Below are 27,634 nucleotides of genomic sequence, written 5' to 3' on the forward strand. Positions count from 1 at the left end.
AATCCTCTACTCTAGGAGGTCCCCACTACTTATTGTCTCAAATTCATCAAGCTAATTCCTTCCTCCTTTTTAAGACCTCCAATCCTGGAATATATTTACTTTTTATTTCTGTCTGTTAAAATCTTTTTTTCTTCATGGCCCAGTTCCTCCATGAAATCTGCCTAGCTGTCCTCCAGCTGAAAATTATGTCTCTGTCCTCAGATGTTTCTTTTCTTTCCTTTTAAATTTTTTACTGATACAGTCTTTACGTGTTGGAAATTAGCCTCATCTCTATGGGATCATAAATCTAGACTTTGAAACAAAAATATTTTTCTTCTCAGATCTCTACTACCCTTACCCCTGGCTTTTATTTGTTTTAACATAGGCTAGGGAAGTGGAAAGATAACTGGATGTGGAAAAAATAGTCCTAAATTTGAGTGGAGTGATTGTTGAACCTTGAAAAAGTCAGTAAATCTGAGCCTCAACTATATATAATAATAATAAATAAATAAAGTAATAATAAAGGACCAAATGATCTCAAAATTCCCTTCCAAATTTTAGTAACTAATCTTTAATCATCTCTATACTAATGATTCCCAAATCTATCTCACTCTTGGCTTCTCACCAGGGCTCTAGTTCTGTATCTCCACATACTTACTAGATATTTCTATTTGATGTTCCACTGTCATCTCAAATTCAGATTGTCTAACAACAAATTCTTTTTTTTCCCCAAAAATTTCTTCATCCTTAGTTTCCTCTTTATTTTTGGAACCATCATTTTTTAGTTCACTAAGACTCAAAACCTTTGTGTCATTTTAAACTCATTCTTCTTTATACCCTATAAACAACGTAACACTTGTATTTCACTACTCCCAATCTAGTGCAGACCTTCATAAAGTCAATCTCATTTACCTCCGCAACTGGGCAGCCTGGCTTATAGTCTCTGTACTGATAGATAATTCTTCTTTAAACTTAGAAGTTCTTAAATGGACTTGGTAGATCAGAGATGATAAAGCTAAGCAGTTTTGAAAAGAAGGATCCTTTGTCCACATGGTTCTATGTCCAGAGGCAACAAGAAGAATGGAAGAATCCCCTCAGAAAGGCTAAGGTGGTCAGAAAGCATGTAGGTGATTAGAACCTGGGGTATGGAGGAATCCTTGGAAGCCCTGGAGAGTAGTAGCAACCAGCAAGACAAGGCAGAATTCATACTGGGGCACCCTAGGTTCATAGGGGCTCATAGTGCTAGGTCCCTAGCACCCTTAACCTAAAATTTCTGAGGCCAACCTTAGAAGGTAGAAGTCAATGTGGAAATTGAGTAATAGAGAATGAAACCAAGAAGGGCCTACTACCGCACCCTAAAGCACAACATGGGGCAGAGATTGTCCCTGGCACAAGTCCAAATTTAGGAATTCAAGCTGGACATCAACTAATGTTGATTAATATCAAAGAAGAGATCAACCAGTATAAAAAATTACTGTGGATTGAGAGATTCTCAAAAGTAGAGTGTAAGAGAAAGTGATTTTGTAATGGCTGAAAGCAGAGGAAAAAAATGGATTTTTCACAAGTACTACTTGAATACCTAGAAGAAATGAAGGGAGAAATAAAAATTGAAATGAAAGAATTGGAAGGAAAATAAATAGCCTGGGGAAAAAAAAGTGGTAAACCTTACCCAAGTAATGGAGTCCTTGAACACTCTGGTAGACAGTATAGATGTTAAGAAATCTTAGAGAAAAATCAAAGGTCATAACCAAAATCCAGAGCTTCCACATCAAAGAAAAAATATCATAACAGAGTTGTACAAATTACAAATATTGTGAGAGTTCAAGTATTAAGGAACCACAGTCAAGATCAGTACCTTCTAAATGAGAGATGATCTTGGAATAGCATGTTTCACATTGCACAAACTGAGTATTATCCTACAGGGAAAAAAAGAGATATTTAAGAGAATAGAAGACATTTTGACCCCAGAGTCAAGAAGGAGCCTTGAAACACAAACACAAGAGTTGAGAGAAACCTAGAAAGATATATTTAGTTCAGCAATTGGAAAGACTCATTCATGTCCTACTCTTTGTGACCCCATGGATTATAATGCTGATATAATGCTAATACTCCAGTAGGTGAAGGAGAAACAAATGTCCCTTTAGAACCTAAGGTAAAAGAAAAGGGAAGGAAAAAGGAGAAATATACTGGGATAGAAAGGAGATATAACATTTATTTCTCCTAATTGGGGTGTATGAAAAGAAGAGCATACAAAGGGACATGAAAAGTGGTCATCAGAGGAATTTCACTTGTAATTTTAAACAAAGGAAGAGTAAACAATTCTTTTTTAAAACATAATAAGAATTAGAAAAATGTTTGGGGGAGAACTGGGGAAAATTGGTGTGTTTTTTTTTGTTTCGTCACGAGCTCATAATTTAATTTGGATCTTCATATCTTTGCACATGACAATTGTGCAAAAAAGGAGAGTCATGTAACAATAAAAAAACAAAACAAAACAAAAAACCCAACTATTAAGCACCCACGGTGTGCCAGACACTTTACTAATCAGTGGAGATGAAAAGAAAGGCCAAAAACCATTTCTTCTCTCAAGATGATCACAGTACAATGAGGGAATCAACATGTAAACAATTATATGCAACCCCTCTCCCCCATGGAAGAGAATGGAGGTAATCAGAGGGAAGACACTTAGCGTTAAGGGGAATCGGGAAAACTTCTTATAGAAAGTAGGATTTTAGTTGGAACACGAAAGAATCTGGGGAGAGCAGAAGATGGAGATGAGGGAGAGTTCCAGGGAAGAGGGACAGTCAGTGGAAATGCCCAGATTTGGGAGATGGAGTATCTTGGGTGAGGAATAGAAAGGAACCTAAAGTCATAAGATTGGCAAGTATGGAGAAGTGTTAGTGTCAGAGGAGAGAAGGCAACCCATATCATAGCTGTTATGAAGGCAGAATTGACAGAACTTGGCAACTAATTGGATAGCTGTGGTGAGAGAAAGGAGTGGATGATACTTGGATTATGGGCCTGGATAATTGGGGGGATAGTGGTGCCATCTGTAGTAACAGGAAAATGAGGAAGAAGGGAGGGTTCCTGGGGGAAAGATAATGAATTCAATTTTGGATTTGTTGAATTTAAGATGTCTTTGGACATCCAGTTCAAGATGTCCAGTAGACAGTTGAGAAAACGTAAGACATCCATTGTGGAGAGTTGTTGCAAATACATTTTGCTTGGAGCAGCTTCAAACTTTAGGAGCTTGAATTTTTTGAAATTCAAAGCCATTGAAAAATACCCCTCAAATTTCCTAGAGCTGATTATGAGTAACATCTTTTTAAATATTATACTAAGTAGAAATAATCTTTATTTGCGGTCAATTAGCAAACATTTATTACGTGTCACCCCAGTAACAGTATGTTATCAAAATTTAATATCAATGCGTGTTAAAATCAACATTGATACATTGCTGATTTTACTTGTAAACTTAGCCTGATACTTATTTTCGCTTCCATAAAATACAGTAATTATATATGTATATGTACATGTATACATATGTGATTGCAACTAATAATCTAAAATATATGTTTTAAAGTACTTTTCAAACCTCAAAGTGCTATGTAAATGTTGGCTATTATAATTAATGCTAGCTGTCTAACAGTTTGAAAATGTTTTACTTTTAAATATCAGATACTTTTTCTGACCCAAGTTTTTTCAGCTTTTTCTTTAGGCTTTTTAAATTTCCATTAAAATTTTTTTTTAAGTTTTTATATGAATATAAACAGTTGTGTTGAAACTATGTAATAAAAAGTGAGGCTGTTTAGTTACAGCAATTTTGACTGCTATAAGTAATATTAATAGCACTTTATCATTATTTTAAAAATGTTTTAAAGCATAATGTTACATTTAATATCTATTTGAGATATACAAAAATCATGTCCTTTGATGAGTTAAATGGCAAAAGTGATAGTTTATCTCCCAGGACTGTGCTTTAACCAGTGCGAAGTTATACTGCTAACCTCCTAAGTTGTGACAATTCTCACTTTGTTTTTTAAGACAGAGAAACTTATAGCCACAATTGGCATCAGTCAGTAAGAATTTATTTAAAAGGTATCTATTATCTTGCCAATATTAATTTATAACCAGTTTAAATAAAATAACTTTACTTCTAACATCATAAAAGTTTATGTTGTTGCCAGTGGAGACAATGTATAAACAAAGTACCTTGAGAATTAAATATAATTTAGATTCAGAATATTTTTCAAGTCAAAGATCAAGTCTTTTCTGAAGCAATACATAGGAAAACATTAAGAATAACATATTTCTAGCATATTCTATGAATTTTGAGAAATATTTTCTTTGGAATGCCAGGTGGAAATGATTTCTCTTAAGAAATAGTAATAGATAATAGGGCTTTTAAAAAAATGAGGGAAAACTCAACTTATCAATAAAGAATTGTTAGCAAGGTATCCTAGTAGATTTTATAAAATGAAACTCTTAAAACTTTTTAAAAAATTGAGTCATATGTAACTCATTAGAATGTGTTTTTACTTGAAATGGTCTACCAACACATGCCGTTACAAGTCACTGCCAAAAAAATGCAGTCTGCAAATAGAGTTGAATATTGAAAATAATGTTATAATGTTTCAAATAGGAGGAAAATGTTTTCTTTATACATAAGGCCCTTAGTCCAAATATTCTTTTAATAAACTAACTTGCTAGTTTATTAAACATTCTCCTCCAGTGTCATCTCCTTCTTAGTACTGTTGCTTGCATTATATTGTGCTAATGTATAGAACGTTGTATTTTAGTTTTGTTTTTGGAAGTGAGGGTAAAGTTTTGTGAGTGCTTACATTTTCTAAGTTCTTTTTAAAAATTTAAAAATTGCCTTTTAAACAATTTCTCTATATTATGCCAAAATTCACAGGTTCCTTTCAAATATCATTGCTAGAGTTTTTGAATATTTTGTGACTGGTTTTCACTTTCATAATTTAGCATTTTTTTTTTGTTTTTTTGGCAGGGCAATTGGGGTTAAGTGACTTGCCCAAGGTCACACAGCTAGTACATGTGTCAAGTGTCTGAGGCTGGATTTGAATTCAGGTCCTCCTGACTTCAGGGCCAGTGCTCTACTCACTGCGTCACCTCGCTGCCCCGATGATAGAGTGCCTGCCCTTAAGGAGCTTGCATTCTTTTTTAATTTTTTTTTAATTTTCTTTAATTATTTCTTGTATTATTGTGTCAAGCTTCTTTTTTTTTTTGAGGGGGGAAGGCAGGGCAATTGGGGTTAAGTGACTTGCCCAATGTCACACAGCTAGTACATGTGTCAAGTGTCTGAGGCCGGATTTTAACTCAGGTCCTCCTGACTCCAGGGCCAGTGCTCTACCTACTGCAGCACCTAGCTGCCCCAGCATTTTTTATAATTAAGGAAAAAAGCTATTTTATCCAGTGGCATTTTTCTTTGCTTGGCATTTTTTCCTCAAAAGATTTATCTAAGTAGTTGAGATGATCCACTTTTCAGAATATAAAACAGAGGTTTGTTGGTGTTGTTTTTAATAAGGATGAGTCCACATGAGTGAACAAATAAATATCTACCCAAAAACTTAACTTTGGCTACATGTAGGTTTTTTCAAATCTTTTAACTCTTTTCACTCACCTATTGATGTAATTATTGGGGCTTTTTGGTTATTTAATATAGTCTATTGTGTTTATAATTTTCCTAATATTAAACTGATCTTGCATTCCTGATATGAATCCAACCTTGTCATAATTGTGTAATCTTTTGAAATATGATGGTGTTTGTTGCTAATAATTTACTGAGTATTTTTTTGTTGACATTCAATATGAATATTCACCAACATTCATTTGCCTTGTTTCTTAAGACTGTAATTTTATTACAAAAGAAACTTTGTAGAATCCCTCCTTTTCCTGTGTTGCAAACAGTTTGTGGGATATTGAAATTAATTGGTTTTTGAATGTTTGATAAAATTATTTTGTAAATTCATCTGGCATTGTTCTCTCTTCCTCACCCCACAGCTGTTTTTGGGAGTTCCTTTATGGCTTGTACAATTTCTTTTTCTGAGATTGGATTACTATAATTCTGAGCATTTTACATTTTTATAAATATTAGTCTATTTAAGTTGCAATATTTAAGCAAGTATATAATTGAGCAAGATGTTTTTATAATTTCCTCATATCATACTCATTTGTTGTAAATACTTTTTTTTTTCATTTTTGATGCTACCAATTTGGTTTTCCTCTTTTAGTCAAATTAGCTAATGTTTTACTTACTAGTTTTTTTTAAATGAAATCAGCTTCTTTAGTGCATTTTTGTATTGTTTTTCATTTACTTTTGTTAATGTCTTTGATTTTCAGAATTACTGTTTTTGTGTTTAGTTAGGGGTTTGATTAGATATTTTTAGTATGTTGTCTCATTGTCATTTTCTTTGATGAAGGTTTGTATTGTTTCTATGTTTGTTCATTTACTCATTAATTCTTTAGGATGAAATGATTTCTTCTCCATATAAGCTTTAATCTGTTTTCAAAGATCCTTTATTGATTACAGTTTTTATTGCATTGTTTTCAGTGAAGAATATCTCAATATTTTGGGTTTTGTGAGTTTGTTTATGAATATGCCTTAATGTATGGTTAATTTTTGTAAAAGCTCCATTCTGAGTGAAGAAATGTTTATATTTCTTTGTCTTTCCAATATAATAATTGCCAATGATCTGTCATATGTAGCTATTCTGAAATTCTTTTCAGGTCTTTAATTTGTTTGTCTTTTCGTTGAATTTGTCTAATTCTAAAGGGAGTACTTTATTTCACATTATTGCTTTCTATTTTTTTTTCTGTATTTTGACTAATTTTCCCTTTAATTACTAAGATGTTATACCATTTGGTTCATATATATTAGGTCCTGAGCTTTTGTTGTTCATTATGTCTTTAAGTACCATATAGTTTTCCTGTTTAATTCTTTTAACCCTGCTTTTTTGAGTTCAACCAAGGTATAATAAATTCTGCTCAAACCTTTATTTTAACTCTATAAATCTTTATTTTTTGTATTTCTTGTAAACAACATTATTAGATTTTACTTTCTAATCTGTTCTACCATCCTTTTCCACTATATGGTTGAGTTCTTCCTGTTGACTTTCATGGTTATGATTGTTCATTGTATATTTCCCTCCATCAAATTCTAATGGGGGGATGAGGAGGGAGACATAGAGAGACAGTGACAGAAACAGAGAAAGACGAAATATCTTCAGAATTCATGATCTCTAATTGAAATAATCTGCTTCTTACCTTTCTTTTTTTCCAACTCTTTTATTCCTCCTTTAATGATCCATCTCTGATACTGAAATTTGCTCTGCTTATGACTATTCCCTTCCTGATAGAAACTCTTAAGCCCCTCTCTCCCCTTTTCTTTTGCCTGCTTCATTTGTTTTGAGTTTAACACATTCAGTAAACATCTACGCGTGTATTCAGTGTTCCTTTGTCTATTCCACAAAACAGGAGGGTTCAAGTAGGCGTATTTTCCTTTTACTCTCTGATTATGAAAAATTGTAAATGTTGCCTTCTTCCTCATTTCTTCCTTAGTATATTCCTAATCCTCCTACCCCACCGCACCCCATTTTCTTTCTTCTCTTAAGACTTGTCAAAGCAGGACAAATCTACCCTCATGTCCTCTGTGTTATTTAACTCCTTCTCTTATAGAGGTAAATATTAAGATGTTTGTTCTCTTTTCCATTATTCAGATGTTAGCATATACTCATCTTTTAGTGCCATTGAAATGCTTAAATGTATATATCTTTCCATTTTCCTTTTAACAGATGCGATTACATTTTCAGAATTTCTACTTAATTTTTTACATCAGGAATGCTTGACATCCTTTATTCCATTTATGTTTGATTTTTTCCTCTATGGTATTACGTGCAGTTTTGTCAGGTAACTTATTCTTAATCATAATGAGCCTTCATAGTTTGCATTTTGGAATATCATGTTCTAAGATCTCTTTTTAGTAGTAGTTGTTAAGTCTTGTGTGATCATGACTATAGTTCCAAAATATTTAATCTCTTCTTGCTGCTTGTAATATTTTTTCTTTGACCTGGAAGCTTTAGATTTTGGGTATGACATTGTTGGGAGTTTTTATTTTAGAGATTTCTTTCTAATGGTAATCATCAATGTATTATTTCTATTTCCATTTTGCTTTCTGGTTGTAATAGATCTGGGCAGTTTTCCTTTTTGATTTCTTTAAATATATCTAAGATATTTTTTATCATAGTTTTCAGGGACTCATGATTTTTATATTATTCTTCCTTATTTTATGCTAATAAAACTGACAACCTAAATGAATGGGTGAATATTTATAAAAATTTCATATGGAATAATAGCAAGGTGACTGTACCAAGATACCATAAAGATTATATACTTTGATCAAGTTGGATTTATATTAGGAATGCAGGGCTGGTTTAATGTCAGAAAAAATATCAATATAATAATCATCTTAGTAACACAAATAACAAAAATCATGTGATGATCTCAATAAATGTAGAGAAAACTTTTTACAAACATTGGTACTTATTTCTCTCAAAAATTACTAGAAGACGTAAGAATAAACACATTGTTCCTTAATGTTGTAAGTAGTACCTATCTAAAACCGAATGTGTAATGAGGATAAACTAGAGACTTTTCTAGTAAAATCAGGATTAATGCAAGGATGTCTATTATCACCATTTCTGTTTTGTACAGTATTGGAAACTCTACCAAGAAAAGGAAATTGAGGGAATAAGCAAAGAAGAAACAAATTTATCAATTTTTGTAAATTATATGATGTTTTACTTAGAGAATCCTAGAGAGTCAATTGAAAACTAGTTGAAAATAATAACTTCAGTAAAGTTGTAGAACATATAATAACCCCCCCCACCCCCAAATCATTAGCATTTCTGTATAGTACCAGCAAAACCTAACAGTAAAAAAATAGAGAAATTCCATTTAAAACAGCTTCAGCATGAATAAAATACTGGAGAGTCTGTTTGCCAGAACATAAACAGGAACTATATAAACACAACCACAAAACACTTTTTATATAAATAAAGGTAAATCTAAATAATTAGAGAATATTAATTGCTCAAAGATAGAATGAGCCAACATAGTAAAAATTATAATATTATACTTCTGAATTTTCATACCAATCAGACTACCAAAATATTACTTGATAGCACTAGAAAAAATAATTATGAAATTCATCTGGAGAAAAAGAAGGTAACGACTCCCAAAAGAAATAATGGGGAGAAAAAAGTAGAAAGTAATAGGGCCTAGTGAGTTCTAGGTCTCAAACTATGCTACAGAACAGTAATCATCAAAATAATTTCAATATGTGTGTGAAAGATGGAGTCCTCTGCTGCCATTCATGTTGTCATCTTAAGTGGAAGTCAAATGTTATTGAGATTGCTACAGAAGTATATAAAGAATTATATAAAAACTTTAAATAGATGTAACACCCAGATATACATAGATACTAAAGGTGTATGCTTGCTAGTTGGGATGAAAAGCTCCCCTGTGTTCTCTTCTACCCCTAAGTAAGGTAGTCTGAACCCCAGAACTGATGCAACTGGATTTCGTTGATAAACCTTCTTAAGTCCTAAATGGGAAGGGCAGAATCAGCAGCAGGAGTTAGTACAGCTTGCAGGGGATGCAAAAGAATAAGGTCATGAAAGCCCAAAAGAAAGAAAGGATGCTATCAGCTGCTGTAAGCAACCCATTGTGAGAAGAGGTACAGGCCTGGAAGCCATAGAGAAGGAATTCCAAGACACCAAAACATGGACTGTGACTGGTTTATGCAGAAACCCCACAGGGCAGACTCATAGTTTGTTCGGTTGTATCTGACTATTCATGACCTTGACTCTGAAAAAGTCTTCTCCATCACAACAATTTAGAAACACTCAGCAGCGCTCATTCAGCTTTCCTTATAGTCCAACTCTCACAGCCACACAATACTACTGGCAAAACCAAAGCTTTGACTATATGGACCTTTGTTGGCAAGGGGGATGTCTCATCTTTTTAGTATGCTGTCCAGATCTGCCATAGCTTTCCTTCCAAGGAGCAAGTGTCTTTTAATTTCATGGCTATAGTCAACGTCTGCAGTGATCTTGGAACCCAAGAATACAAAATCTGACAACTGCTTCCATTTTTTCTCCCTCTATTTGCCAGGAAGGGATGGGACCAGTTGCCAAGATAGGTTTGGTTTTTTTTTTTTCCCCTTCAAGCCAGCTTTTATACTCTCTTCTTTCAACCTCATCAAGAGACTTTTTAATTCCTCTTCATTTTCTGCCATCAGAGTGGTATCATCTGCATATCTGAGACTTGATATTTCTCCCAGCAACCTTAATTCTGGCTTGTGATTGATCTGTTCTGGCATTTCACATGATGTACTTTGCATGTAAGGTAAATAAATAAGGTGACAATTGATACAGCCTTGTTGTACTCCTTTCCTCAATCTTAAACCTATCATTTGTTCCATGTTTGGTTCTAACCATTGTTTCTTGACCTGAATACAGGTTCCTTAAGTGACAAGTAAGATGATCTAGTACTCCCATCTCTGAGGACTTGTCACATTTGTTGTGATCCACACACAGTGATCCACAGTCATAGTCTTTAGTATAGTCAGTGATGCCGAAGTAGATATTTTTCTGGAACTCCTTTGTTTTCTCACACTTAATCCAGTGAATATTGGCAATTTGGTCCCTAGTTCCTCTGCCTCCTTGAAAAACCAGCTTTCTGATAATTCTCAGTTCACATATTGCTATAGACTAGCTTACAGAATCTTAATCATAATCTTGATGGTGTGTGCAATGAGTGCAATTGTTCAGTAATTTGAATAATCTTTGGCATTGCCCTTCTTTGGGCTTAGGATGTAAACTGATCTTTTCCAATCCAATAGCCACTGTTGTGTTTTCCAAATTTGCTTTCATGTTGAGTGCAACAGTTTCACAGCACCATCTTTTAGGGTTTTAAATAGCTCCACTGAAATCGCATCACCTCCACTAGCCTTATTGTTAGCAATGCTTCCTAAGACCCACTTGACTTCATTTTCCAAGATATCTGGCTCTAGATCAGTAACCATTCCATTGTCATTATGATGTTAAGATAGTTCTTGTATAGGTCTTCTATGTAGTTTTGCCACCTCTTCTTAATCTCTTCTGTTTCTTTAAATCTCTACCATTTTTGTCTTTTATCGTGTCCAGTTTTGCATGGAACATTCCCTTGATGTCTCTGATATTCGAGAGATTTCTTGTCTTTCCTATTCTGTTGTTTTCTTCTATTTCTTTGCATTGTTCATCTAAGAAAACCTTATCTCTCTTTCCTATTCTCTGAAATTCTGCATTCAGTTGGATATATCTTTCGATTTCTACTTTCCCTTTTGCTTTCCTTCTTTCTTCACCTATTTGTAAAGCCTCATCAGACAGCCATTTTGCTTTCTTGCTTTTCTTTTTCTTTGGGATGTTTTTGTTGCTGCTTCCCGTGCAATATTGTGAACATCTGTCCATAGTTCTTCAGGTACAATACCTACTAGTTCCAATCCCTTAAATCTATTCACCACCTCTACTTCACATTCATAAGTTATGTTATTGGGGGCAAAACCAAGAGAGTCAGAGTAAAGGCAGTGCACAGTATAGGAGAGCAGCAAACACACTTCTCCCTAGCTCTTACCACCTTGGAAGAGCCAAAAAACTTACAGATCCCCAGAATTACATCTTAAAACAGCTACACAAAAAACCTGAAGCTTGGGACCATGACCCTCCACTTGGGAAGCAGAGTCCCACTTTAGCAGAGATTTAAAAGTCAAGAAATAGGCTTGAAAATGAGCAAACAGCAGAACAAAATTCTGACCATAGAAAGTTACTATGGTGACAAGGAATATCAAAACACACTCAGAAGAAAACAAAGTTAACATTCCTGCGTCCAAAGCCTCAAAAAAAATATTGATTGGTATCAGGCCATGGAAGAGCTCAAAAAGGATTTTTAGAATCAAGTAAGAGAGGTAGAGGAAAAATTGGGACAAGAAATGTGAGTGATACAAGAAAATCATGAAAAAAAGAGTCTTCAATAAATACTGAAGAAAATAATATTTAAAAAAAAATAGAATAGTCTAAATGGTAAAGAGACACAAAAATCTGGTGAAGAGAGGAATGCTTTGAAAAGCAGACTTGCCCAAATGGAAAAAAATACACAAAAATTCACTGAAGAGGACATCTTAAAAAGTAGGATTGGCCAATGAAAAAGGAGATAGCAAAGCTCACTGAAGAAAATAATTCCTTAAAAGTTAGAATTGGGCAAGTGGAAGCTAATGATTTTATGAGATATTGAGAAACAATCAAAATCAAAAGAATGAAAAAATGGAAAAACAACTGACCTGGAAAATAGATCCAGGAGAGATAATTTAAGAATTATTGAACTACCTGAAAGTCATAATAAAAAAAAAAGATGCTGGACATCATCTGTCAAGAAATTATCAAAGAAAACTGCCCTTATATTCTAGAACCAGATGGTAAAATTGAAATTGAAAGAATCTACCAATCACCTTCTGAAAGAGATCCCAAAATGAAAACTTCCAGGAATATTATAGCCAAAATCCAGACCTCCCAGATCAAGGAGAAAATACTGCAAGGAGCCAATAAGAAACAGTTCACATATTGTGGAGCTAGATCAAGATAACACAAGATTTAGCAGCTTCTACATTAAGGGATCAGAGGGCTTAGAATATGATGAGAATTCTGGAAGGCGAAGGAGTTAGGATTACAACCACGAATCACCTATCTAGAAAAACTAAGTATAATCTTACTTCTGCAACAATTCATATAGATCTTTCCATGTTTCTTTGTATTCATCACATGCATCATTTCTTACAGAACAGTAATATATCATTACATTCATGTACCACAGTTTGTTTTAGCCATTCTGTAGTTGTTGAGCATGTACTATGAATCTAATTCTTAACTACCACAAAAAGTCCTGTTAATAATTTTTAATATCTCCTCTTTAGTACTTATTTTCAGTTTGTTTATTTGTTGGCTTTCTAATTTTATAAAATGAATATTCATTTCATTAATCCTCTCTTTCTTTAATGTAAATTTGTAAGGGTATGATCCCCCACCCCCAGCCAGGACTGCCTTAGTTGCATCTCAGAATTTTTTAATGTTTTATCATTATCATTTTCTTTCCTATATTTGTTGTTTCTATGATTTGCTTTTTGACCCACACATTATTTAGGATTTCATTGTTAAGTCTTCATTTGCATATGTATCTTTTGTTTGTGGTCACTAAACTAATTACTGTTTATATTGTGTTATGGTCTTAAAAGTTTACTGTTTCTGCTTTTTTTTTATTCTCCCCCTCCCCCCCAATATCTTTGTACCCTGGTATACAGATAACTTTTGTATAAAGTTCCCTGTGATGCTGAGATATATTTATATTTTTTGCTGACCCATTTAAAAGATGCTACCAGTCTTTTAACTCTTATTCACCTTTATCTATTCACATTCTTATCTATTCACATTTGAAGTTATATAATTTAGGTTCCCATTTTCTTCCTTTGTTTCTAATATTTTTCCTCCAACTTATGACTTCCCTACCCCCAGTGCTGTAAACACATTACTGTGTTCCTTCAGTTACTTTACCATAACATCTTTTAAGGTGGCCTTATTCTCACTGGCTCCCTTCTCCTAATCCTTGATCCCCCCATCTTATTTGTTACCGATTTCCTTTTGGGATATTGCTTATTTATTTTTCTCTTCTTTTATAAATCCCCCTCCCCATGGCTTCTCCCTTTCTCTCTTTTCCTTTAATTAGTCCTGTTCATTAGTCGATTTTATTGCACCCCATTCCAAAAAAGACTTCTCTCATTCTCATTATCCATTCTCTTTTTCTAGGTCATACAGTGGATAGAGCACTTGGTTTGGAGTCAGGAAGGTTCATCTTCCTGAATTCAGATCTGGTCTAAGACACTTACCAGCTGTGTGACCCTGGGCAAGTCACTTAACGCAGTTTGCCTCAGTTTCCTCCTCTGTAAAATGAGCTGGAGAAAGAAATGGCAAACCACTTCAGTATCTTTGGCAAGAAAACCCCAAATGGTGTCAGGAGGAGTTAGACACAACTGAAAGTACCTGGACAACAACTTCATTCTCTGATTCATGACCCTTCCAGTGATCTGATCTCTTTTCTTTATTGCTCATGCATTCAAAGCTTCCAGCACATCTGTGTATTCTAGGCTCTCTTCTCTAGGCAGTTTTTATCACTTCCTTGTAGAAGTCTGCCCTTTTCCATTGGGTCTCACTCCCAGAATAATGCCAATTATTGCAGATGTCATAGTGGACACTACCCCATTGTGGTAGGGCCCTTATCTTATCAGATCTCTGAGTATGTAGCCCACCAGCAGTGTTCTATACCCTCTGCTGGTTACCTTCTCCCCCACCCTCAGTTTACCTCAAAATTTCCCTCCCTGGTCTGTATCTTCTCCCACTCACCCAGATGTCAGTCACCTCCTAAAGTTTTGTTCCTCCTGACAGCTCAGAGGAGTAGAGTTTTCAAGCATCAAATCCCCCAGGCCACACTGAGTACAAAGTCCTTGTCTCCTTAGGATATTGCTGTTACTATGTACAGTGTTCTCCCAGTGTTGTTCACTTCAATTTACACGAATTCATTTAAGTCTTCCTACTTGTCATTTCTTACGGCACAAAAGGATTTCATCACAATCTTACTTGTTTAACCATTTCCCAGTTGATGGGTACCCCTTCAATTTGGCAATTCTTTGCCACCATAAAAAGAGTTGCTAGAAATATTTTTGTATAATACATGTCCTTTTTTTCTCTTTTTAAAAAATTATCTCTTGGGGGTAAACACTTAGTAGTGGTATTGCTGGGTCAAAGGGTATACACAGTTTTATAGCCTTTTGGGTATTGTTCTAAATTGTTTTCCAGAGTGGCTAGACTAGTTCACAACTCCACCAATAGTGCATTATTGTCCCAATTTTTCTACAGTCTCTCTAGCATTTGTTTTTTTTTTCATTTTCTCTCATGTTAGCAAATCTGATAGTTGTGCGGTGATATCTTAAGAGTTATTTTAATTTGCATTTCTCTAACCAGTAGTGAATTAGAGCATTTTTTCATATGACTATAGATAGCTTTGTTACCTTCTTTTGAAAACCACCTAGTCCTGTCATTTGACCATTTATCAACTGGGGAATGGCCTTTATTTTTCCATAAATTTGGCTCAGTTCCCTTTATATTTCAGAAATGAGGCCTTTATCAGAAAAACTTGGTGCAAATCCACCCCCTCCCATTTTCTGTTTTTTTGTTAATTTTGGCTGCATTAGTTTTGTTGGTGCAGAAGTTTTTTAATTTCATGTACTCAAAATTATCCCTTTTATTGCCTGTGATCGTCTCTATCTCGTTTGGTCTTAAACTCTTCCTTTATCCGTAGATCTGACAAGTACATTTTCCCCCAATTTAGTTTTGGTATTACTCTTTATGTCTGTATCACTTATCTGTTTTGACCTTATCTTGGCATGCAGTGTGAGATGTTGGTCTATGCCTAGTTTCTGCAAAATTGCTTTCCAGTTTTCTCAGAAATTTTTGTCAAATGGTGTGTCATTTCGCTGAAAATTGGGTCTTTGGGTTTATGAAATACTAGATTACTGTGGTCATTGTGTATTGTGTACCTAATCTGTTCTGCTGATCCACCACTTTATTTCTTAACTAGTACCACGTTGTTTTGATGATTACTGCTTTGTACTATATACTATAGTTTGAAATCTGGTATGGGTAGGCTGCCTTCCTTCATGGTTTTTTTTTTTCATTGATTCCCTTGGTATTCTTGATTTTTGTTCTTCCACATGAATTTTGTTATTTTTTCTAGCTCTATAAAATAATTCTTTTGTATTTTGATTGGTATGGCACTGAATATGTAAATTAACTTAAGTGGAATTGTCATTTTTATTCTATTGGCTCTGCCTACCCACAAGCAATGAACATTTCTCCAGTTGTTTAGATCTGTTTTTATTTGTGTGAAAAGCATTTTGTAATTGCGTTCAGGTAGTCCCTGGGTTTGTCTTGGCAGATTGTGGATTTTTGTGTTTATTATTTCTTTTTAATGCCAATCACCTCATCTTAAATCTTTAAAACAATCCTTCAGTATTACAGAATGTCAAGATTACCTTTTCCACAATTTAAAAAAATTTTGACTATATAACTTGTACTGTTATGATAACTGTGGATAGTATGTAGCTTTTATTTTCCAACTTAGCTTCACTTTTTGATCCAGCTTCAGATTTTCTTCATGACTTTTTTTACTCAAGTATTGCATATTCAGCTTTAATGCTGAGTTTATTTAGGTTTTTGGTTAAAGGACAGTGTAAAGTTTAATTCATCCATTGTTTAGGAAATTTTTTGTGATTTCAAACTAGAGTTCAGAAATGCCCATGTGTCATTTTAAATCACACTGCTATCAGTTTTGGCCTGGCTTTCCTACAGAATTCATTCTCTTTGGCCTCAGAGAACCAAAAAACAAGCTTTGAAAAGGTAGAAGTTATAAAAAGGTAAATTATTCGTTGATGTCAGGAAAAACTTCATATTAAATGGAGCTGTCCAAAAGTAGATTAGATAGCTTCTAGAAGCAGTGGTTTCCCTTTCATTGATGCTCTTCAAACACAGGCTGTAGACCACTTCAACAGTTGGTGCAAATTCCTTTTGGTATTGGGTTGAACTAAATAGCTGAAAGAGTCCCTTCCAACTCTAAATTCTGTGACCCTTTTAACGCTTTTCTTTAATTATTTGAGTTCAATTTACATCTGTCTCCTAGGAGTACACAAATTTTATATTTGTGAACTAGGGCTGTTTGCAACTGGCCTGTTTAGGCAAAGCCAAGATGGCAGTTTTAGGAAGCAGTGTGGTAAAGCTCCTGTCCACAAACTCCTACAAATAGATCTAGAAAATTAATCAGATCCTGATTATCCAGGCCAGCATGGCATAGGGAGAAAGATAGGAAGGTATGCAGACCCTGGCGAATCTGGTGGAGGTACCAAGGTAATAGCAGGTCCTAAACCCAGGGGTCAACTCCAAACTCATACCAGGACACTGCCACAGGAACAGGTGTGGATTGGCAGTTGTGTAGCCCACTATTCATTTCTGGTTCACAGATTCAGGGTAGTGTGAGAAGGGACCTGCTAAAGGTGGTGGTATTTCTGTGAAGGGAGGGCAAGAAAGGGCAAGAAAGTTCAGAAGCTAGCAGCAGCAGTGTTTGGCTTAAATCCCAGACTCAGAGAAGGGACTCACCTCCAGCATGTAACCCAGCTTGCAGAGGAATAACCAAAGCAACAATCCCAGACCAAAGAGGAGCCTACAGTTCTATCACTCTGAATGAACAGAGCTTTCTAGGTGGCTTACAGTGATGAAATCCAGCAGCAATCTGTACTTGTAAAGACCCAAACGCAGGTCAGAAACTTGCAGAGCCCACACCAGGGGAGCAGAAATCAGAGCTGCTGTGGATCAGTCCACTTTAGGAGCACTGAAAGCTTGCAGTTCCCCAGCCTGCCCCTAAGATCCTGGAATAACACAATACTCAGTACCTCCAAGAAAGCAGCAATAGGAGCTGCCCAGACCTTCTCTCCAGAAGCATGGCACTGCCCAGCTCTAGCATCAAGTCCAAAGTCAAGAAGTAGGCTGGAAGAATGGGTAAACAAAAAAAGCATCCTACCATAATGAACTATCATGGTGACAAAGGATGACAATGACTACGAAACATCTAGAAGCAGTGCCTCAGAGAAAAATAGCTTGGGGACAAACCCAACTAGAATGCCTGGAAGAGATCAGCTTAAAAAATTCTTTTTAAATGTTTTAATAATTGGAATGAGGGTGCTTAAGGAAAAGACTGGAAAAAAGATGAGAGCTCTGGAAGAAATAATTAGAAAAAGGAATTGACAACTTACAAAACCTTGCCCTATGAGTAAAGAGCAACAGAAAAAGGTAAACATGAGTGAACAATGATAAAAGACTAAATGAGGATAAATTTCTTACATTCAGATATAGAGATGATAGATGTGTCCCATCAACAGGGTCTATAGAGGGAGTCTGATTAGCTAATGCCTGGAAGACAGTCTATTATGTTCTGATGATCTTAAGGGAAAAAGAAAGGCTTGGAGATATGGGGAGTTGCAGGATGGGGGTGGGGGGAGCTCTCAGCCCACAGAGGCTAATGAGGTCAGACAACTAGTCAGAAGGAGACTGTAATCACAGCAGTCCCCTTGCTGGCACTGGGAAGACTCTCTTGTATTGCCTATACTTGGATCCGGGTCATAGCCCTGGGTCTTAGTCCCAGGGTGAGGAGGAGCACTAGCACACCAGAGCTTGCAGCTACAGGGGAGCTTGAGCTTGGACCTTGGTCACAGTTCTAGCACAGAAAAGAGTGCTTGTGGTCACAAGCCACATAAATACACCTTTCCTTAGGTCATTACCACCTAGGAAGAATTGAAAGTTATCATTGAAAACAGCTGCACAAAAACCCTGATGTTTGGGACAGTGCGCCCTCCACTGCAGAAGCAGAGCCCCACTTTACAAGAGAAAAAATTTCTGACTTGAGAAAGTTACTACTCTGTTAAGGAAGATGAAAACGCAAACACAGAAGAAATCAACAAAGTCAAAACTGCTTCATCCAAAGCCTCAAAGAATATGAATTGGTCTCAGGCTATGGAATAGCTCAAAAAGAATTTTTAAAATCAAGTAAGAGAGGTAGAAGAAAAATTAGGAAGAGAAGTGAGAGTGATACAAGAAAACCAGGGGAAAAAAGTAAAAAAATTGGTAAAAGAGGCACAAAAAAAAAGAAAAAGAAAACCCTGAGGACTGTGGAGGGAAAGGAAGGCTAGGAAAAATTAACTCACATAATCAGGGTGCACAAATGGACATTTATACAAACGAGGGAGGGAGTGTAAAAGGGCAGATGACACTTGAACCTCCCCCTTATCTGAACTGGTCAAAAGAAGGAAGAATATATTCACACAATTGGGCACAGAAATACTTTTAACAGTGAAATTTAGTCCTAAGCAAAATCAACTCTAAGGATCTTTTTGAGGTGGTAAAGAATGGGAATGTGAGGGGGTGCCCATAAATTGGGGAATAAAGAAGTTATGGCATATAAATATGATGGAATACTATTGTGCTGAATTCTTACCAGCATACTGACCAACTAAAATTCTAAAGGACTAATGAAGAAATACAATACCCACCTCCCGATAGAGAGGTGAAGGACTAAGAATGCAGAATGAAACCAGTTTTTTTTTTTTTTGGACATATCCAATGTGGAAATTTGTAGTTGATTTATTATGCATGTTTGTAATAGATTTTATTTTTCTTGTCTTTTCGGTTGTGGGGGGTGGGGTAGGAGGCTGAGAAAGCTGATCTTTACTAATTAAAACAAGTATTTTTTCCAAGAGACACTGGCCTCTTTAATGAAATATAGTTGTAAATAGCGACTTTTACCTTATAAAAAGAAAGTCCTAGGCCTCAAGAGTTAACTTTTCATGATCTCTTGAACCACATTTTTGGAACCCTTTTGTTTTGGTAAAAGATGCTACTATAAAGCTTAATATGAAATAAAAGTTAGTCTGCACGTAAAACTCATCTTTAAAAACAAATTGTTCAATATTATTTCTTATTTAATTTTTAGCTAGGCCAGTGGTAAGGGGATCCAGCATGTTATATCTGATGTTATATTATAAAATTTCCTTGTTATGTGGAACTGAAATGCTTCATTGTCACAGGTGAGGAAGAATAATATAGAGTATTTTTCTTGTTCTTGAGTAACACCCTTGCTCTTTTCCCAGTAGAGAGCTTTCTAGCTTTCTTCACCAGTTTCTAATTGAACTTAAGTTCAAAGTTTCAGCCCTGTTGTAGTGTAAGGCATGTGTATGTATTCATTTTTATTTTCAGTTCCAAATTCTCTCCTTCCCCTAATTATTAAGCAAGAAATGATACCCAAGATACATGTGAAATCATGCAAAACATTTCCACATTAGCCATATTTCAAAAAAAGGAGCAAGAAAAATGAAAGGAAAAAAATGCTTCAGTCTGCACTCAAGAGTTCATCATTTCTTTATTCATCAATTTATCTGGAGATAGATAGCATTTTTTTTGGTAGATAGCATTTTTTATTATGATTCCTTTGTAACTGACATGGGTCATTGTATTGTTTAGAATAGCTATATTGATTATCTTTACAATATTGCTATTGTTACTATGTAGATTGTTCTTCTGGTTCTGCTAACTTCATTCTGCATCAATGCATGTAAGTCTTCCCGGGTTTTTTTTGAAACCATTCTCTTTAGTATTTCTAAGAGTACAGTTGTATTCCTTCACAACCATATACCACAGCTTGTTCAACCATTCCCAAATTGATGGGCAAAGAATTTCCTATTCTTTGTCACCACAAAAAGAAGTTATATATAGGGCCTTTTCTTGGATCTCCTTAGCATACAGAACTAGTAGTGGTATTGTTGGGTTGAAGGGTATGCGGTTTTATAACACTTTATTGTTCCATATTTGTTCCCCAGAATGGACTATTTCATAGCTTCACCAACAGTGCATTAGTGTACCTATTTTCCTACATCCCCTCCAGCATTTGTCATTTTCTGTTTTTGTCATGTTAGCCAATCTGATGGGTGTGAGATGGTATCTATCTCAGAGTTGTTTTCATTTGCATTTCTTTAATTATGAGTGATTTAGAGCACTTTTGTCATAACTCTTGATAGCTTTGATTTCTTCTAAAAACTGTTCATAACCTTTGACCATTTATCAACTGAGGAATGGCTTGTTTTTATAAATTTGTCTCTTTTCTATATATTTGGGAAATTAGACCTTTATCAGAGAAACTTACTGTAAATTTTTTTTATGCTTCCCTGTTTTTCTAACTTTGGCTGCATTGGTTTTGTTTGTGCAAAAACCTTTTTAATTTCATATAATTAAAATTATCCATTTCACTTCCCATGATCTTCTCTATATCTTGTTTGGTTATGAACTCTTCTCCTATCTGTAGATCTAACCAATAATTTTTTCATGCTTCCCTAATTTTCCTATCTCATCCTTTATGTCTAAAAAGTGAAGTGTTTAAAGAAAGGCAAATGGTAAAACAAATATTAGAGAAATCTTTTATGTTACAGAATAGAGTTAAGGCTTTAAGCGTAAATTATAATGCCTCACTTGGGAGGAAAGACTGTTAATTTTAACAAGAAATGACAATGTGAGAAATCTCAGTTCAAGGAAAATCCACTGCCTCCTCTCTAAGATTCCCTCAATGGAAAAAAAAATGCACTTAGTTGAAGGATAATCTTCTGGGGGCAGAAACTAAGAAAAAAAATATTCATTAGAGTATAACTCAGGACAACAATGCCCTCTAAATCAGAAGTGTCTGAAGCAAAGATTTTGAGAACAGATGGTTCATTTTGCCCTGTTCGGAAATAATAAAGTATCTTTTATTTTGGCTACTTTTAGTAAAAAATAAGGTATGTGAAAAATTATACACCAAAATAAGCAAACTTCTTTTTCCTGGTTTCTGCTTATAAGATTTACAGGTACCTAAAATAAGGCCATGAAAAATAGTGTATGTTAGAATTTGCTAACCAGTCAGAGCAATTATCTACAGATTCCAGAACTCAACTGAGCTTGACTTTTGGAAAGACTTGGCAGAGACTTCTTCCTGGTGCTTTTGTAAAGGTGTACATGAAACGATACTGACCTCTGCCAGAAACCCCAGGAATTCAGTTCAGAGATGTACTTGTGTAACAGTCATGAAGGCATTAAAACAACACAGATGTGGATTAATGTGGAAAAGTAGGCAAAACACTAAATTCTCATTGTGTGGTTTTAGTGTGGCTGATCCTTTAAAATGCTTTGGTATACCACAATAATTAAAGGTTTAAGAACATTAAGGTTAGCTACTTTATTTTTGTAATCTTATTTAATATTTTATTTTTTCCCAATTACATGTAAAAACAATTTTAACATTCTTTTTTCTCCTTCAAATTTTGAGTTCCAAATTCTCTCCTTCCCCGCCACCATTGAGAAGGCAAAGCAGTTTGACATAGGTTATACATGTGTAGTTACACAAAACAAATTTCCACGTAAATTATTCTGTGAAAGACAGATTTAAAAAAATTAGCTACTTAAAAAATAAAAGAACACAGCTGAATATCAACAATGAACTGTTTTGTTTTTTAAAAAACTGGACTAAAATTAAGTAGCTATGGTGAAAATAGGTTGAAAGCTTCAAAAGTAATCACTCTGCTGTTCAAGAGCATAATAAACTTTAACTATAATCATCCTAATTCTTGTAAAAAAAAGTTATTCTTTTATTCCATTTTCAGACATGGCTAATGTACATTTTTAAAAGGGGGAAGTTAATATTCTTTGATAAGCAAAAGAGCAATTCTCAGTCTACCTGAATCTGGCAGTAAGAATCAAGTGTCTTAGGACCAATTCATACATAGAAATAAATATTGTTCATTTCCCTGGTACAGTTATTAAGCAAGAAATACTATTTTCAAACTATAATTAATCATCTTAAAATAAACTTTTTTACATTGATGGCATAAATGAGTATGACTGTTTATTACATTTTACCTATAAAAGCTGAAGTGTTTTATATGCTCTTTATGGAAACAGTGCACAGTCATAAATTAAAAGATGCAACTGTTTTGGATATTTTACTGGTGATCTTGTGTTTTCCTGCCAGCAGTGCAGCTGTTTTAGGTTTCTCAGGATAACATAAAAAACCGTGTGCACAGTGCTTGAATTGCCAAGCCAGAGGTAGAATGACTCAACTTTCCCAGGAGTAGGTTAGACCAAAATGTGGTGAGTCAAAATAGTGAGTTTAAGCTCGGTGGTTTGCATTATAACTGTGAAACCAGTTCTCATTTGTGATAGCTGGCTTCTAAAGGTTAACAAGTATTCTATTGGAGTGCTTGAGTCTGTCTATGACTCTACAACTATTGAAGGTGAGATAATGCTTTTCTCGTTGAAGAGCTAGAGAAAGGAAAAGGAAGGTGATACAGCTTGGGCTAGTGACTAGATGCAAACAGTTTGGAACATATGAAGAAATACAAATAGGTAACATTTCAAAGGTACTGTTTCAGATGTGGTAAAGCTTTTATTTGCTTGCTAGCGGTTTGGTAGCCTACCTGCGCTGGTTTATCCTGCTCCATGGGGAAGTCTTTAAACTTTCTGAGACTGGAAACACTTCCATCATTTCTCAAGCATCAGACTCCCTGTAATACCATTATCCCCTGTAAATTTTGTTGTGACAGACCTTGGAGGTATTTAGCAGATACAATTTAAACATATCTCACATGAACATACTTACTTTGAGGGAATCCCTCTACAAGTCTCATAGAACCTAGGGTTTTGTGGACTTTAGAAGACATATTTGAATCTGTTGGTGATTTAACAGAGGCAAAGGACCAGTTGTTCAGTCACTTTAGTCGTGTCTAACTCTTAGTGACCCCATTTGTGGGTTTCTTTTGTTGTTGTCGATTTATATTTGTTTGTTTTTTTGGCAAAGATACTAGAGTGGTTTGCCATTTCCTTCTCTAGCTCATTTTACCAATGAGAAAACTGAAGCAAACAGGGTGAAGTGATTTGCCCAGGGTCACATAGCTATTAAGTGTTTGAGGCCAGATTTGAACTCAGGAAGATGAATCTTCCATTAGATAGTGACCTTGAAGCATTTGCTCTTCTTCTTTTTTTAAATTTCCATTTATTTATTTATTTATTTATTGATTAGCATTTGCTCTTCTTGAAGCAAAACATGACATAGGTTCAAGATTCTGTCTCTTTTTCTCTCCATTTCTTTTTGTTGTATTGTTTTGGTTTAACAGTTTGGGTAAGTTTCATAAACACTGACACATGAAAACCAGACACACTAGAAGTTGTAATCATAGAATTAACTAGTTCCTTATTCACTAGAAGTGAAGTTGCAAATTCTCTGGACTGGGTTAAAATATTAACCAAACTAGGTGCCATATCTATCATACCTCTAGTCTTTAAGTGTTTGATTTGCCAAAGAGAATAAAATAAATTACTAAAAGAATAACAATGGAGCTGAAAAATATTATTTTAAGTAGTTATACTTAATAATGACTAGATCAGCTCTTTTAATGGGAGCGTCTTTTTTTTTCTACCCTGTGTCAGACCCAAGAAAGACAAGTGGCATAACTAAAGGATTTAGCATTTCTGAATAGAAATGTAAAAAATTATAACATTTTGAAGATTCAGTTAGTAACTCAGTATTTATTTTAATTAGTTGCTTTTAAAAATGTCTTTACCTATTGTGTTGTACTTTTTATATAAACCTATCATTTTTTCTCCTAGGTATCTAAATCATGTCCGAGCTGCTTCACCACAGGATCTCGCTGGAGGCTATACTTCTTCTCTTGCATGCCACCGAGCCTTACAAGATGCCTTCAGTGGACTTTTCTGGCCCTACAGTTAACCTGCACTATTTACCAGTTTGTGAGGCTTAGACACTGGAGTAGAACCAGAATCTAGCCCAAGTAAAACATACATGAAATGACCAAATGATCACCACACCCAGTACAACTCAATCTGACTGTTGCCACTCAGGGTAGCTATGTGAAGTAAAGTCAGAACACAGTGTCATGTAATTGGAAGATTTTTTTGTGGAAGAAAATTCATTTTTTCTTGTATTTTCCTTAGAGGAATTGAAGCAATAAGCCACATCTAATGGAAGATGTGAATAATTCAGCTATGTATACTTGAAGTTTAAAGACAGACTTGTAAATTTTTAAAAAATAAAGCTAGACTTTATATTAAGTTTTATAGTTTCACTCTTATTATAGCATTTTATTTGAACAAGTATTTAAATGCCATTTTGATTACAACATTAAGTCAATATTCAATCCTATTCTTTCGGCTCATAAATTTTTTTTTTCTCCTGTGTCTTCTCAGTACGAGTCCAGACAAGTGAGTTTTATTTCCTTCTACCAGCAAGATGTGGCAAGTAAAACCTGAGCTGTAATAATGTCACTCTCTCCAAACTTAAAGCCTTAATGCCTATTCTACTATGGAAAGTGAGGCTAAGTTTGATTAAGGTGTTACAGTTAGTCCCCCAGCTATGAACTATGGCTTAAACAGGATGATCCAGACCAGACACAGCTTTTTAGCAATGGTAAAATTAAAGCCGTATCTTAACATTTAACACATAAATAGCACCATTCAACTAACATGCGACACAATCTCATGACAAATCCCAAGAGACTGGATTTGTTTTAAGTGAAATTTTACCTTTTGAGCATTGCACTGAGCATCAGGTGTTTTCTTATAGACCTTAAAAAGTTTTCATTCTACAAGAGATTTTGTAATATGTAGAATTATTTATAAGGGCTTTCTTTGGCCATAGATAAGAAAAAAATATTTGAAGCATCTGAACAAATAACAATAGCTGAATTTTTCCAGCACTTTCATAGTTTATAAAACATACTCCTCATAACCATCCTATTAGTAACAATAATAAAAAGAATAATAATTTTTAGATAAGGAAACTAAGGCCCAGAAAAGCAAACTGAACTGACCATATTATACAACTAGTAACTGGAGGATCTGAGACAAATTTTCCTATTAAAATCGACTGCTATTTCTATTTCCACTGCATCATATTGCCTTTCTTAATGTCAGTGAATGTTTCCTGTGGTTTCTTAAGAAAACTGAAAGAATTCTTATTAAATTGTCATTAAAATAGATACTAACAGGTATAACTGGTCAAATTCTAACGTCAAACAATTTGTCAAATGTTCCAGTTGTGGAATACACTGTATGGTGAATAGGGTGCTGGATTTTTGAGTCCCAGCACCTGAGTCAGATTTCCACCTTTGCTACTTACCTCAGTGTAAAAATGAGGGGGCTGTATTCAGGTAGGGAAACTGTGGCCTTGAGGCCACACATGGCCTTCTAGGTCCTCAGGTGCAGCCTTTTGACTAAGTCAAGTTTTACAGAACAAATCTTTTTGTTAAGGGTATTAATTCTATGAATTTTGAACTCAGTCAAAAGGCTGCACTTGAGGACCTTGAGGGCCACATGGCCTCAAGTTCCCCACCCCTGAATTGATCTCAAAGGGTCATCCTAACTGTTTCTGTGCTTTCACATACATTCACAACCCTTTAAGGTGGGAAGAACACATATTCAACATGTATCAGTTAATAATTTCATGTCATGTCTGTGAGGAAGCTAAGGCACAAAGTTTGCTCATCAGGGTCACACAACTTAATTAATGACAAATGAAAAGTAAGGCTTGTATTTCTGTTTTCCAAACCCAGTTTTCTGTCCACATTCACAGCTTCTTGCCCCTTTTCATGTCTGCTAACCTCTTAACTGATTAAAAATATTAATATCAGGCGTATAATTTCATAAACCCTTTCAAATGAGTTGGTTGCTTACCTCTATAACTTTAACATCTAGTTCATACTCTTTTAACTCCTTGCTCTATTATTCTTTCAAACTTTATATCTCCATGTCTCTCCTAACCCATTCTGACAGTTCTGTGACCTCTATCTTCATTGTATTTCAGCCATTCATAAAGGTAATCTTACACTTTACTAAATTGCTTCTTCTCCAAGATTCTGAATTCTGAAATTCTCTTCCCTCACTATAATTTTCAGTCCTTCTGTCTCTTTAATTCCCCTTGAGCTAAATCTGTTCTTTACCTAATGGTGACCTTTGCTTTATTCCTTCCTCTGGTTCTGGCCTCACTTTCTTCATTAACCCTTTCAACAGTACCTCACATGTAGGAGATACAATGTTTACTGTTCTGTTGAATTAACTCTTCTTTCAGCCATTTCAATGATGTATTCACCTTCAAATCTCATGCTCCATTGACCTTAGACCATTCCTGTGCCAGTAACCTACATGCCTTGGTAATTTACACCATTTGCTTCTTTGGCCTATATTCCTAAATGGTGAAAAGAACAATAAAGAGGAAATCATGAACCCTTTTACTACTACTTTTACTATGTACTCTCAACTGGACCCTCAGTGCTAGACATTGCTTTTAGTCCTTACTATCATATTTTGCACAGCAGCTATTCCAATTCTTGTCTTTTTCAAGCCCTAAGTTCCCCAAGTATATCCCATCCCCTTAGCAGATAGCTTCTAAAGATTGACGTTACAGATATGAACTACAGCTTTCCTACTCTCAGTATCCCGTATTCTCAAGAGGTGGTCCTCCTAGCCATTGCCATGCTATTCATCTGTACCTTTGATCCCATTTCCTGCCTTCTTTTCTGTGATAGTTTTAGCAATTATCCCCCTTTTCTTATTAATCTTCAATCTCTCGCTCTCTTCTGAGTACTTCCCTTCAATTTACATCATGCTCAAGTCTCCCCTAGGCTAAAAGACATTCCCTTGACCCTATTCCTTAACTACAGCTTTTCACTTCTCTCCTTTCATTGCTTAACTTTTAGAGTCCTCTATATTAACTGCTTTCTCTCTATACTCACACCTCTGTCCCTTGATATCCTCCATTTATACCATTGTTCTGAAACAGCTTTCTTCAAGCTCATTAATGACCCACTAATTACTAAAGCTATGGACCATTTAGCTATAGAAATCTAACCTTTCTGTGC

General features: G+C 35.1%; 1 protein-coding gene across 1 annotated transcript in view; it reads left to right on the forward strand.

Annotated features, from left to right (window-relative positions):
• MNAT1 (MNAT1 component of CDK activating kinase) overlaps nucleotides 1–25,309 on the forward strand; it is a 279,537-nt gene extending 254,228 nt beyond the window's left edge. Inside the window, exon 8 of the mRNA XM_036735550.1 lies at nucleotides 24,369–25,309. Coding sequence (XP_036591445.1) covers nucleotides 24,369–24,489 — 121 coding nt within the window. The 3' untranslated portion in view covers nucleotides 24,490–25,309. The remainder of the gene's footprint in view (nucleotides 1–24,368) is intronic.
• Nucleotides 25,310–27,634: the final 2,325 nt, after the last annotated feature.

The sequence above is a fragment of the Trichosurus vulpecula genome, chromosome 8, assembly GCF_011100635.1.
Source record: "Trichosurus vulpecula isolate mTriVul1 chromosome 8, mTriVul1.pri, whole genome shotgun sequence".
Lineage (NCBI taxonomy): Eukaryota > Metazoa > Chordata > Mammalia > Diprotodontia > Phalangeridae > Trichosurus > Trichosurus vulpecula.